The sequence below is a fragment of the Crinia signifera genome, chromosome 6 (genome assembly GCF_055691185.1).
Source record: "Crinia signifera chromosome 6, ASM5569118v1, whole genome shotgun sequence".
In the NCBI taxonomy this organism is placed as follows: Eukaryota; Metazoa; Chordata; class Amphibia; order Anura; family Myobatrachidae; genus Crinia; species Crinia signifera.
In genome coordinates, this window is record NC_139222.1 from 150537526 (window position 1) to 150552924 (window position 15399).

General features: G+C 45.7%; 1 protein-coding gene across 1 annotated transcript in view; it reads left to right on the plus strand.

Moving 5' to 3' along the window:
* The window catches only part of LOC146007108 (fer-1-like protein 4), a 153557-nt gene that overhangs the window by 52109 nt on the left and 86049 nt on the right, over positions 1 to 15399 (plus strand). The window contains exons 10-14 of the mRNA XM_083145491.1: positions 322 to 453; positions 831 to 893; positions 1625 to 1709; positions 4194 to 4353; positions 9862 to 10045. Of these exons, the coding sequence (XP_083001617.1) occupies positions 322 to 453; positions 831 to 893; positions 1625 to 1709; positions 4194 to 4353; positions 9862 to 10045 (624 nt within the window). The remainder of the gene's footprint in view (positions 1 to 321; positions 454 to 830; positions 894 to 1624; positions 1710 to 4193; positions 4354 to 9861; positions 10046 to 15399) is intronic.

A 15399-nucleotide genomic window follows, 5' to 3' on the forward strand; every position in this document is an offset into this window, starting at 1 on the left:
GGTATGTCTTTTCACAATGTGGTAAATCGGAGGTTAATGCACGCAAACCCTTGACTCCATGTAATCTGCTGAATCAATGGGTTTCCCCACAGGCCAATTGCAGAACCTGCATTTTAACACAGTTCATGAGGTTGCAAGGCAAAAATCCTGTCCCAGGTAATCACCGTGCAGGGTTCTCACAACTAATTGAATTGGACAGAAATTCTTTGCTGGGTAATTGAATATGCCCTGTATATGTTTACTCTCAGCTCTCTGGTACATGAATATCACATAAAAAGGATGTACAAATACCATTGTTTATTATGTAAATTATGTTTGCAGATTGCAGTTACTATCGTACAAGCTCAGAAACTTGTAGGAGTTAACATTAATCCAGTCGTCCATATTAAAATTGGGGATGAGAAGAGGCACACTATCACCCAGAAATCAACTAATTGCCCCTATTATAATCAGGTAAGTGTGATGTAGAGTGGGAGTAATACAAAGGACACATCCACATGTGCTGTGCTCACGTCACATCTCATAATGCAGGGCTGGGCAACACCGGCCCTCCAGATGTTGATGAACTACACATCCCAGCATGCCTTGCATCAGTTTCAGCATGGCCACATAGCAAAACTAATGCAAAGCATCCTGGGATGTGTAGTTCATTAACATCTGGAGGGCCGGTGTTGCCCAGCCCTGTCATAATGTGTAGGGGTGTTAAACAACACAAATCACATGAGGCTAATGGTCATTTGTGCTGATTAGGCATCCTGTTATGTGTCAATGGCACTCACTCACACCTTGTAATCAATGATTTTTGTAATTCTAAATATTTTTCTCTCTAGTATTTTGTGTTTGAATTCCTTGAACCGCGTGAGGTCGTGTTCAATAAGCTGATTGAGATATATGTAAGTATTTCTTATCTACGTTGGTAAGCAATAGTCAGTGCATTATTTATACTTCCAGAATCAGTTTGGGATTTATGGCCTAAAAATGATTTGTGTATCCCCCTCTCTCACCCTTCCCTGCCCTTTTTAAAGCTCATTGTACAACCCACTTGATAATGAATCTACCCTCCATGACACTCCTATTATTTTGTAATGTTGCTCTCTATCATGTACTTTAGTGCATTATGCAAACCCAATTGTTTTCAATGTCAAGGTGAATACAATTCTTGCTAACCCCCTGCCGAGTCACAATATATAACTGCAACATATTAAGCATCTCTTCATATTAAGCTTTATCTCTTCACAAGTCCGTTAATGTCTGGTAGGTATTTACAGACATGCATCCATATTTGTAACAATAGATCATACTTTTTGACATCTGAATGATCTATGGGAAAACCCCTTTAATGATCGTAGCAGTGATGTGTTCTGAGAACAATGGGGATCTGACTAGATCTTGACTGCATACAGTCAAGATCTAGCCAGGCAATAGGGTCACGTGGGACCGTGCATCCCCATCGCTGGGGGTATACACACGGTGTGTGTAATGTTTAACCTATCTAGTAGATCGCTTAGAAACAGCTCTGAAATCGCCTTGTGTGTGTACGGGCCTTAAGAGTGACTGGTAGTTTATTTTGGTGAGAAATAAGATTACATAGATTAACACTACAGTTATTTCTTGTTTTTTTCAGGTTGTTCATTCCAAGAAAATCCCATTTCTGGGCACACGGCTTGGCACATTCAAAATTGATGCAGGGACTGTGTATAACCAACCAGGTACAGAACAGGATAACCACAAGCCACAATAACATAATGTATACCACATCTGTGTAAAGACATATCTGTATCAGTGATTTATTACAGTTGGCATAAAATGAAAGTCTTGCCAATTGGACAGTAAACTATTGCTTATTTTTCTGAATAAGTGGTATGATCACTTCATATTTGGTCAGCTCAAGCAACATACTGTACAATGTTATACAAACAGTACACATCTAATAATATACCACAAACACAAAGATATAGGTTAAGATGTATCAAACCTTCTAAAGAGGTCAGAAAGAGATATTGCCCATAACAATTACTCAGCTTTTGGCCATCAGGGCTGTTTTAAAGCAGTATAGTGCCAAGTGCAGACAGAAAAAAATGCATGGTTTTGTCCATCTAAGAAATATTTTGTCAGAAAGAGTGAACTAGAATAAGGGCCACAGTTCCTGCTGGAGCCTGCAGAAAAATAGCACTGTATATACACACACACACATATACTGTATATATATATATATATATATATATATATATATATGTGTGTGTATATATATATATATATATATATATATATATATATATATATATATATATATATATATATATATATATATAAAAAGTGGATTCATACATGCATGCACACTGCAGATAGAGACACACATACAGAACAAGTATACATGAGTACAGCATACATGCATATACACAGATTACATGCACACTGCATGCACGCACACACACACACAGTATACATATATACAACAGATACAATATACATGTATACAGAAGCAGGGCCGTCTTAACAGCAGTGTGGGCCCCTGGGCAAAGCAATGCACTGGGGCCCTTACCCATTCTCCCCTCCTAGTGGTGGGGGGTGCTATCAGCAGCAGCTTTGATGTCCCACGGGTGGCAGGGGGTGCTCTATCTTCCATTCAACATGTAGGACCTGGAGCAGTAACTTCTGCTAATTACTCCTTTACTGCACAGGTGGTGGGAGGGAGAACACTAACGTGTAGAAGGGGGCACTGAGCTGAATGAAGGGTCCCTTGTAAATGACTTCCAGGGAGGTAGGGGGTGTTTTATACGCAGGGGAGGGTTGGATAATGGAGTGGGCTTAATATTCTGCATTTTCCGGTGGAAGTGCAGCTTGTTTGACTGCAGATATTGCCATTGTCTGGAAATAGATTTCTTAGCCTTCAATACTATAAAAACCTAGAGTCCCAACTTTCAGGAGGTGCTGGGAACTTGGGGATCAGAGATCAGGAGCCAGAGCAATCCATTGACAAAAATATAAAACTGTACACCACACGTTTGGAGTTGGAGCAGGGACCGGCTGCTGGAAGGCTGATAGCTCTGGTTCTGGGCATGATAGAGACAAGCCGCTAGTGTCGACAGAAAGGGGAGAGCCCCAGCTTTTGGAATATACTCTCAGAAAGAACAGAGTCAGAGACAACCTGAGAAATATGACTGGGAATTGCAATTAACAGGTCGTATGTGGACTGCTGCTTTGAAGTTGGATATCTCCAGTTCCCTAGGGCCGATTTTCAAAATTCTGGTATCCCTGGAAAAAGGGGATCTTCAGCATAGCGCCCTTATACACCTGGGGGCCCTGGGCAAGTGCCCATTAATCCCTTACGAAAAGACGGCCCTGTACAGAAGGTAGATACATGCATACATACACATAGTATACAGCAGATACATACATACAGTATACATGTATACAGCAGAAAGATACATATATACACACACAGAACTGAGACTCCCTTCTCCTCCCCTTTTGAAATGCCGTTAACTCACCCGACCATCTCAATATACTAGTCTTTATGACTTTACTGACCCTCTCAATCCCACGAAGCTTCCCCTCAACATGTTTGACACTCACCATGCTCCTGTAGGAGACAGGCACTGCCTCACCCGGCTCTGTAGGCCCACGCTTACTCCTCACTCAACCTGAGAGGAGCCGCTGTGTGCACTGCCGTGCTGACGCTGAAGCTCCCTCTACAGGCGGTAGCCAGCAACCACGCCCAGTTTCTCACTAGCATTGAGAGAGCTGCGGCTGGAGAACTGTACTGTTTCGTCGGCATCGCCGATGGATAGGCTGGCATTTCCGATGGATGGGCTGGCATCGCCGATGGATGGGCTGCAAAGGGGGGTTTCTAGATACTCGGAAACAACCCCTGCGTTCGTGCTTGAGAATGTCTGATGAACCTCCTACATGGGATACTTACGTGTGGTCGACAGTCAAAATTTCAACAGCATTATTTAAATTTGAGACAACATAATTATGTCAATATATTAACTGTCAACCAAACTCATGAAACCTATTTTTATTACCGTAGTGATTCAAAATATATAAAATGAGGAATGGACTGTTATCAGGTTATCAAAACAAATGTGTTATAATTGTGTATAAAACAATGAAAAGTTGCCATAGTTTTATTTCAAAGGCATTTTCTGGTTATTTCTGATACATTTCTTCTACATTTCTACATTCTCCAGAACACCGATTTCTCCAGAAGTGGGCAGTTATCACTGACCCTAAAGACACCAGAGCAGGGATAAAAGGATTTGTAAAATGCAACATATCTATCGTAACAAGGGGTGATCCGATGTCTGCACCTCCATCTTCTGCCAGCAGCCAGAATGATGATATTGAAAAGTGAGTGTAACATACAGTGTTGGACTGGGGCATGAAAGGCACAATGTGGGAATAAAGTGGGAGTGGCCATGTTCAGGGGTGTGGCTAGTCTCGGGATTTTAAACCCGGTACAATCCTGGGGTTTTAAAAATCCCAGGTGCGCAGGACCTGGGATTTTAGTAGACTAAAATCCCGGGTAGAGCCATTCAGACATAAACTAGTCCTGGGATTTTGCGCGTACACATGAAATATCCAGGGATTTTTGTGTATGCCTGAAAGGGGTATTACTTAATGTACACTGAGTATTGGTGTTGGATAGTGTAGAATTATTGGTTTGTAAACCTCCTGCAATTCTTCTGTAATTTAAGGCAGAATATGAAGGGCGTCTGAAGCATGAGCTGCTTCCCCAAAGCAGCTGCTGGGATAAAGGGATAGTCACTCCCTATTAGAAGCTAACAAGAGAAAAAAATGCAAAGAAGCAGCGCTGGAACTACAATGAAATAAAAAAAACTCAATTAAGATGAATGTTCCTTATATAGTAAAAATGATAATAATAACACTAAATAAACATTGCATAAACACAGATAATAATAATGTGTGTATGTCAATGTTTATGTAGTGTTATTTTCTTTTTCATCCACTAGGGGGCACAGGAATTTACGCTGGGTATGAGAGCTGAGGTAGCAGAGCGTGCACCAAAGGGTTACAAAAAAAGTACCCAGCATGCTCCCTGCCTCCCTTCTCCCCTATACCCAGCCCCCTGACCCTGGGTCACCAGTTTTTTCTTTGGTGCCAAGAAGAGCAGGCGCCATGAACGGCTGTTAGAACAGCCTTGGGTTACAGAGCTGCTGCAGCGGATGCTCTTTTAGTGAGTCACCGGCAGCGCAGCTCCATCACCTGGCGGCGGCGATGGCAGCGCCGGTGACTGGGCTGGGGACTTCCATTGCGGGACCATTGTTTTGAAGGCTCCCGTGGCCGTGCTCCGTCCCCGGGCAGGTAAGCGGTGGTTCCCTGTGTCTAGCGGCAGATCCCCCCCTGTGTATGGGAGTCAGCGGGGGGGGTAGGCAGGCAGTGTGGGTCTGGCTGGTCCACCCTTCCACTAGATCAGGCTATGTCCCGGGGTTGGTGCCTGAGGGGGAGTGTTGGACGGCCTGTGGTCCCTCCCCCACCCCTGGGGACGTGCTGGGAGCTTGCTCTCTGATCGCCCCAGATGTCCTAGCTCCTCCTTATATACCTAATCAGCAGCCATTCTGGCACATGCTGGGTATAGAGACGGAGGCTGCTAGGATTTCTCCCCCACACCTTGCTCCTGGTGTCTGGTTTATGGTAGTTTTCTCCTCTCCTGCTGCTAGCTGGATTGTTGAGCTCTGCTACTTTCGCCTTTCCTGTGTGTGGAAAGTTAAGCTGTCACCATACATATTTGCCCTAACCAAATTGCTTTGCTAAGCTTTGTGTGTAAGGCTGCAAGTGTATTAGTGGCCCTGGCCTTTCCTATATAGGAACACTTGCTTCTTTTGTGTCAGGGCTGTAACTGCTGGTCTTTTTTCATCAGTATGCCTAAGGCAAAGCCTGACAAGGAGGCTCCATCTCCAATGCGGCGTACCTGTAGGGTATGTGTGAACATACTCTCTCCGCAGGATGTGGAGGATATCTGTTCCAGGTGTTCAGCGCCTGAAGCAAATCCTCCGTCGTTACCTCCTCACCAGCAGGAACCAGCCTGGGCTTCGACGCTGACACAGGTAATGACGCAGCTTGTTGACCGCTTGTCAGCACCACCTGCACCCCCTGCGCCCCTGCCCCCTATTGCACTGGCCAGCGCCAGTGTTGGGGCAGCTTCCTCTTATGTAGAGCCCCCTTGGATCCAGCTTTCCAAGTGCCTTACTACGTTTTATCCGGTTCCTCCCAAGGAGAGGGCTAAGTGGGAGAATCCTCCCCCTGTTGATGCTCATGTCGTGCGACTAGTTCGCACCTCAGTACTGCCCATTCCGGATTCTTCATCTTTGAAGGACCCCTCTGATAGGAAGTTGGAGAATTTCCTCTAGACTGCTTATTCGCAGGTGGGGGCCATAACGCGTCCCACTCTTGCCGCGGCATGGGTTGCCAAGGCAGTGTCCGAGTGGGCAGGCAAACTGGAGAGGGGTTTGTCTGACGGCACTAGTCGTAGGTTGCTGCTAGCTCATGTTCAGAACATACAAAAGGCTAGTTTGTATTTGGGGAGGCTGCTCTGGATTCTAGAGTTCTGGCCTCTAAGGCCTCAGCGGCCACGGTTGCAGCTAGACGTGTTCTGTGGCTAAGATCTTGGCGCACAGATAACAATTCTAAGAAAGCGTTAGAGGCTCTCCCTTTTCATGGAGATACTCTCTTTGTTCCTGAGTTGGACAAAATTGTGACTACACCGGCGTTTAAGTCTGCATTCTTGCCCTCTGCAGCACCCCTGCGACAAAAGACCTTGTTTCAGTCCTTTCGGCCCCAGGGCAAAGCCAGAGGTCAGCATACCTCTAGATTACCCTCGACCACTAAGGCAACCACAGAGCAGCCCTGGGCTACCAGACGTCCAGCGGCTAAGCAAAATGACAAGCCTGCAGCCTGACGGGGCAAGTTCCCACCCGGGGGATCCCAGGGTGGGAGGCCATCTTCTGTCCTTTGCGGCGGGGTGGGGGGACACCACGAATGATGCTTGGGTCAGGGAGGTGGTCTCCAGGGGCTACACCTTGACGTTCCGGTTCCCCCCTCCTCAGCGGTTTTTTTCGCACGGGTCTCCCAAAGGATCCAGCGAAACAACAAGCGCTACAGCTTTCTATCCACTCTCTTTTGGACTCGAACATCATTGTTCCAGTTCCTCAGGAACAGAGGTGTCAGACACCTCCCTATTCCTGATCGACAAGCCAAATGGTTCTCACCGCCCTATCCTAAATCTGAAATCGCTCAATGTTTTTCTGCGAGTGCCGAAGTTTCTTATGGAGTCTCTTTGTTCGATCATTCTCTCACTGGAACCAGGGGACTTCATGGCCTCGCTGGATATACAGGATGCGTACCTGCACATCCCCATCCGGCAGGACCATCAGCGCTTTCTGAGGTTTGCCCTTCAAGACGAACACTTCCAGTTCAGGGCGCTGCCCTTTGGTCTGTCCACGGCTCCCAGGGTGTTTACCAAAGTGATGGCGGTCATGGCTGCACATTTGCACCGGCTGTGGGTTTGGATGATTCCATACCTGGACGACCTCCTGATTTTGGCAAAATCCCCAGGCCAGCTTCAGAGTCATTTGCAGTTGGCGGTAACGCTTCTATTATCTCACGGCTGGAAGATCAACTGGAGGAAATCGTTTCTTACTCCTTCCCAAAGGATACTTCACTTGGGAGCTCTGCTGGACACACGGTTGCAGAGAGTGTATCTTCCGGAGAACAAGATCCAATCCCTCCAGAGAAAGATTCACTCCCTTCTAGGTCACAGAAGGGTGTCAGTACACAGGTGTATGGTGGTGTTGGGCTCTATGGTGGCTTCCTTCGACATGGTAGAGTATGCGCAGTTCCACTCGCGCCCGCTTCAGCTTCACACTCTCAGTCAGTGGACAGGAGATCATACTCGTCTAAGGAGTCAGTTGATCAAGCTGCCCCCGGAGGTTCGCCTGTCTCTCACATGGTGGTTAAAGGCAACCAACTTGTCTCAGGGCTGCCCATTTTGGATTCCAACCTGGGTCTTGATTACCACGGATGCCAGCCTAAGGGGCTGGGGAGCGGTCTGCAACTCTCAATCCTTTCAGGGTTGCTGGACGGCTCACTAGAGTTGCCTTTCGATCAATGTCCTGGAATTGAGAGCAACCTTCTGGCTCTTCAGAGTTTGGGGTCCCTCATCCGAGGATGCCCAGTAAAGATCCAGTCTGACAACGCCACAGCCGTGGTTTATATCAACATGCAGGGCGGGACGCGCAGCAAAGGATCAATGAAGGAGGTCTCCAAAATCTTCAGGTGAGCGGAGAAGAATATTCCGGCGATTTCTGCAGTCTTCATCCCAGGGGTTCTCAATTGGGAGGCAGACTTTTTAAGTCATCAGGATATCAATGCAGGGGAATAGGAGCTTCATCCAGATGTGTTCGAGTGGCTGACGTCCCAATGGGGGGTGCCAGACATCGATCTGTTGGCGTCCAGACACAATTTCAAAGTTCCCCGGTACGGCTCACGGACAAGGGACCCCAGAGCTTTTCTAGTAGACGCTCTCACGGCACCTTGGCCGTTCCATCTTGTTTATGCATTTCCCCCGTTTCACCTTCTGCGAAAGTTCAAAAAGGAGGGAGGAATGATGATCCTAGTGGCCCCAGATTGGCCCGTCGAGGTTGGTACGCAGATCTAAGGAACCTGCCAGTGGCATCTCCTCGGAGACTGCCTCTACGTCCAGATCTCATTTCTCAGGGTCCGTTCCTACACCCGGACCTGAGCCGCCTGGCTTTGACGGGCTGGCTGTTGAAATATCCCTCTTGAGGGATAAGGGTTTCTCGCCAGTGGTCATCCATACTATGTTGCATTCTAGGAAGCCTTCTTCAGCACAAATTTACTATAGAGTTTGGAAGACTTATTTCTCTTGGTGTTCGTCTAGAGGTTTCCGACCTAGACTCTTTCGAATTTCTCGCCTGTTGGCGTTTCTTCAGGTGGGCCTTGATCTAGGGTTGCGCCTGTCATCGTTAAAGGTACAGGTGTCAGCCTTGTCGATCCCGTTTCAAAGTATTAAGTTTTATGCTTTTGATCTCTTTGCATCGGCTGATGCACAGTTTGGTAGACATGTTCTTTCAGCAGTCCTGGAGCATCCCCCACCCGTAAGGGGACAGCTTTAGGACGTCCCAGCGTGAATTCCTGCGCCCCCTAGTGGACGAAAAAGAAAATAGGATTTATGGTCTTACCTTGATAAATCCCTTTCTTTGAGTCCATAGGGGGCACAGGACGCCCTCCCAGACGCACCTGGTAGCGGGCCTTCCTATGTAGGGAAGTTCCATGGCTCTAGGGCCTGTATGCTATATATGTGTGTGTGCTCTTCCTTCTTCTCTGGCTCTGCTCCTACCTTGGGCTTGCTAACGAAACTGGTGACCCAGGGTCAGGGGGCTGGGTATAGGGGAGAAGGGAGGCAGGGAGCATGCTGGGTACTTTTTTTGTTACCCTATGGTGCACGCTCTGCTACCTCACCTCTCATACCCAGCGTGAATTCCTGTGCCCCCTATGGACTCAAACAAAGGGATTTATCAAGGTAAGACCATAAATCCTATTATTATTATTTTTACTACTGTATATAAGAGAACATTCATCTTAATTGAGTTCTTTATTTCATTGTAGTTCCAGAGCTGCTTCTTTGCATTTTAAGATGAAAATCCAGATCATCAGAGTTATTAGAGTTTATGTTTGCTTACACACATCCCAAAATAGATCTGGTTATTATGTGTACAGAGCCCTTTTTGCAGGTATCTGAGAAATAGTTTCCATAAATGTTGCATCCTATATTCCTTGAGGATTTAATTTGTGTAATCTCTACATTCTTTCTTGTAGGAATCTGCTGCTCCCTAAAAGGTTTCCTGTAGAAAGGCCGTGGTCCAGGATGAGTGTTAAAATCTACAAGGCAGAAGGACTGCCCAGCATGAATGATGGGATCATGGGAAGCTTCTCCAAGATAATGGGAGAAAAGAAGGTGTTCATCGATCCTTATGTTCAAGTTATATTTGCTGGACAGCAGGTATATTATTTTCACATATTAAGTGTATTTGTTTGGCTTTATCTGAGATTGTCTGCAGAGTCCATCAATTCATTACTTACAAAGAGTGTGCAGGACAGCAGGGGAAAGTTCTCTACTTACAATGGATGGAGCTGACAGCACTGTATGTTAACGTAGTAGGAGGCATCTATTACATGTAGGTGCCTTCTGCTGCAGTAGCGGCTTAGCTATGTCCTAGGATGCAGCATCTGAGGTGCCATCAGTGGCGTAACTACTGTAAGGCAGCCAATGGCGTAACTATAGTACCGCAGCCCCCGCGGTTGCGGGGGGTGCTGTGCATGTGGGGGCGCCGGGGGGCTGTGGTGCTATAGTAATGCCCCCGCCCCCCATCCCCCGCAGGCTTACCTGTCTGCGCGTCCCGGCTCCCCTCCTGGCTTCAATCAATTCTATGGAAACGGACCACGATAAAATGGCCGCCCCATAAAGCAGACAGTTCTGCGGTATGGGGGCGGCCATTTTATCATGGTCCGTCTGCATAGAATTATTAATTGAAGCCAGGAGGGGAGCCGGAACGCGCAGACAGGTAAGCCTGTGGTGATGGGGGAGGGATTAATGGCGGGGGGGCGCCCCAAACCAAGCTACGCCACTGAAGGCAGCCCCAGCTGCTGCTTGGGGGAGCAAGCCACAGACTTTTTGGCAGGGGGGAGCAAAATTTATAGTTACGCCACTGGGTGCCATGCAAGCCATCCTGTTGCAGTGGCCAGGAAAACTCCATCTAATGACACAATCCCCGAACTCTTTCCTTCCCCTAAATGGTGGCTAGATGCCTCTGTTTTGGGAATCGCAGGTCGTCACCCCCAGACGGCAGCAGACTGTCATTCACTCAGCTGCTGTCCTGTGTCCTGTAATGCGCGCACACAGTACTTTGCATAGCTCCATCCACATCTGCATAACCCCCATTGGCAGCTGAGCAGAAACTATTATCTGATTAAGAATGTGCTATTTTATAGGAGAAAACATGTATTAGGTAAGACTTGTGAAAAAGAGTGGAGAAAAGGTGTTCACTTAAAGTTGCAAATTGGTATTACATTAATAGGTATCATACTCTGGATATGTGTGCTGATACTTGTTATAGTAAATTCTGAAATATTTACCTGATTTCTTCCTGATCCTGGAAATAGTTTTAAGAATTTGTGAGAGTAGCCATTTCTCTGGGGGTGGCACTGTTGCTGCCCCATATTCCATACATCTGGCTAGCAGGGTGCCTGGAACAGCACCCCCAGCCTGCAGTGCTGTTGCAGTGCTTCAGGTATCCTCCTCAAAGGATGCTTTATGCACTCACCTGCACTTTGTAGAGCTGTCTGGATCATCCAGACAGCTGTACACCTTCTCCGGTCATGTGCATGGGGGCGGGGCCTGTGAACCCTGCTTATGCATTCATACCACATGCACTAACAGAAAAAGCTCTGGCTTTAAGTTATGTACTATAAGACTTTAATTTCTCATTTGTTCTTTTCATCATCTGTAAATTCTCCTCGTTTAAATGTGATCTGTTCTATATCCACATACATACGTCCTTCTGAGGTCACTCTATTTCACTGAAATTCAGCCTGCCTCACTCCAGTTGCTGTGAAACTACACAACCCAGCAGGCCCTGTCAAAGTTTTGAAAAGTTTTATTGTTCCTCAGTGAGAAAAACAAAATAGCAATCTAGCAATTATGATACCTTTTAATGGCTAACAAAAATAAATGTTGTTAAAATGCAAGCTTTCGAGACTTCTTAGGTCTCTTCCTCAGGCATGGTATAACAAGGTGTGTGAAGAACCGCATATATATACACAGCAGAGTAGGAACAAGATGTGATAGATGGACATTCTTAAGATCAAAACAAAACAAAATAACAGAATGAGCTTGTAAATTGAGTCCTTAATTAGTTTGTAGATAAGTAGTGTGAAAGTTTTATTGTCTCTAAGTTGATGACAGGCCAGAGTTAGAGCTCCGATGCCCTCACTCTCTCTGGGCCAGATTCCTCAGATGTTGTAGTGGGCCATAAATCCCTCGGATAGATTCAGTCCTGTGTTAAGGGTGTCAAACGTTGTCATTAATTTGTATTCCCAGACCCTCCTGTCTCTTTGTGATTTGAAATTTCCTTTTAGTATAATCACTTTCATATGATCCTGATTGTGTCCTGGGCTGCAGAAATGTTTGGCCACAGGAAAGTGTGTCTTTTTTTCCTTTATTGTGTGGCGATGGGACCTCATCCTTGCCTTAAGTTTTTGTCCTGTTTCTCCAACATACAGACCCCCAATAGGACATTTGGTGCACAGAATCAGGTACACTACATTGGTAGTAGAACATGTGAATGTCCCTGGGATCTTATAGTCCTGTTGTGTGTTGGGGATCCGTACACTGTCTGTAGTGAGGATATGGGCACAGGTTTTGCAGCTCCTTACATTGCAGGGATAGGTTCCTCTTTGTGTAATGGATGGCAGTGAACTTCGGATTATAATATTTTTCAGGTTTGCAGGTTGTCGGTAACATAGTAGTGGAGGGTCTGGGAATATTGTTTTCAGGCGGTCATCTTTGTGTATGATGTGATGTAGTTTTTTTGCAGTTTTTCTTAGCACCTCAAGCTGTGGGTTGTAGGTGACTACCAGGGGTACACGGTTGTTTCTTTCTCTTTCTTTATATTGGAGAAGTTGATTTCTGGGTATCCTGATGGCTCTGATAATCTGATCGTTGATTGATGTGGGATGATATCCCTGATTTAAAAAGGTCCCTTTAAGTTGTTTTAAGTGGACATCTCTATCTGCTGGGCTGGAGCAGATGCGATGATATCTGATGGCCTGGCTGTAGATAATGGATTTTTTGATGTGTTTCGGGTGGAAGCTGTCCCATCTGAGGTATGAAGGCCGATCCACGGGTTTTCGGTATAGGGTTGTCTGTATTGCGTTGTTTTGAATTGTTATAGTGGTGTCAAGGAAGTTTATCTCGGTATATGAGTAATTCATTGTCAGGTTTATTGTTGGATGAAATCTGTTAAATTTTTCATGGAAATGTATGAGTTCTTGTTCAGAATCAGTCCAGATGATCAGGATATCATCGATGTAACGGAAGTAAGCCAAGGGTTTGATTGAGCAGGATGCCAAGAAGTCACTCTCGAGTTTTGCCATGAACAGATTGGCGTATTGCGGTGCCATTTTACTGCCCATGGCGGTCCCGGTGCGCTGTAGAAATATTTCTTTGCCAAAGGAAAAATAATTGTGTGTAAGGATGAATTTTGTAAGCTGTATTGCAGGACCAGGAGCAATCCCATTGGACTCAAGATATATCTGGCATGCTGTCAGTCCATCTTCATGGGGGATATTGGAATATAAGGATTCCACATCCATGGTGGCAAGGATGGCTCCATTAGGGAGGGGACCTAGGGTTGATAATTTATTCAGTAGGTCCGTGGTATCTTGGAGAAAGCTGGTTGTATGTCTCACCAGTGGTTTCAGGACACCCTCTACCCATCCTGAGATTTTTTCAGTGAGGGTTCCCACGCATGAGATGATTGGCCTCCCTGGGTTGCCGGGCTTATGTATTTTGGGAAGCATGTAGAATATTCCAATTCTGGGACTGTCGGGTATCAAGTCCAAAAGTTCTGTAGACTCTGCTGACAGGGAGGCCAATCATCTCATGCGTGGGAACCCTCACTGAAAAAATCTCAGGATGGGTAGAGGGTGTCCTGAAACCACTGGTGAGACATACAACCAGCTTTCTCCAAGATACCATGGACCTACTGAATAAATTATCAATTCTAGGTCCCCTCCCTAATGGAGCCATCCTTGCCACCATGGATGTGGAATCCTTATATTCCAATATCCCCCATGAAGATGTACTGACAGCATGCCAGATATATCTTGAGTCCAATGGGATTGCTCCTGGTCCTGCAATACAGCTTACAAAATTCATCCTTACACACAATTATTTTTCCTTTGGCAAAGAAATATTTCTACAGCGCACCGGGACCGCCATGGGCAGTAAAATGGCACCGCAATACGCCAATCTGTTCATGGCAAAACTCGAGAGTGACTTCTTGGCATCCTGCTCAATCAAACCCTTGGCTTACTTCCGTTACATCGATGATATCCTGATCATCTGGACTGATTCTGAACAAGAACTCATACATTTCCATGAAAAATTTAACAGATTTCATCCAACAATAAACCTGACAATGAATTACTCATATACCGAGATAAACTTCCTTGACACCACTATAACAATTCAAAACAACGCAATACAGACAACCCTATACCGAAAACCCGTGGATCGGCCTTCATACCTCAGATGGGACAGCTTCCACCCGAAACACATCAAAAAATCCATTATCTACAGCCAGGCCATCAGATATCATCGCATCTGCTCCAGCCCAGCAGATAGAGATGTCCACTTAAAACAACTTAAAGGGACCTTTTTAAATCAGGGATATCATCCCACATCAATCAACGATCAGATTATCAGAGCCATCAGGATACCCAGAAATCAACTTCTCCAATATAAAGAAAGAGAAAGAAACAACCGTGTACCCCTGGTAGTCACCTACAACCCACAGCTTGAGGTGCTAAGAAAAACTGCAAAAAAACTACATCACATCATACACAAAGATGACCGCCTGAAAACAATATTCCCAGACCCTCCACTACTATGTTACCGACAACCTGCAAACCTGAAAAATATTATAATCCGAAGTTCACTGCCATCCATTACACAAAGAGGAACCTATCCCTGCAATGTAAGGAGCTGCAAAACCTGTGCCCATATCCTCACTACAGACAGTGTACGGATCCCCAACACACAACAGGACTATAAGATCCCAGGGACATTCACATGTTCTACTACCAATGTAGTGTACCTGATTCTGTGCACCAAATGTCCTATTGGGGGTCTGTATGTTGGAGAAACAGGACAAAAACTTAAGGCAAGGATGAGGTCCCATCGCCACACAATAAAGGAAAAAAAGACACACTTTCCTGTGGCCAAACATTTCTGCAGCCCAGGACACAATCAGGATCATATGAAAGTGATTATACTAAAAGGAAATTTCAAATCACAAAGAGACAGGAGGGTCTGGGAATACAAATTAATGACAACGTTTGACACCCTTAACACAGGACTGAATCTATCCGAGGGATTTATGGCCCACTACAACATCTGAGGAATCTGGCCCAGAGAGAGTGAGGGCATCGGAGCTCTAACTCTGGCCTGTCATCAACTTAGAGACAATAAAACTTTCACACTACTTATCTACAAACTAATTAAGGACTCAATTTACAAGCTCATTCTGTTATTTTGTTTTGTTTTGATCTTAAGAATGTCCATCTATCACATCT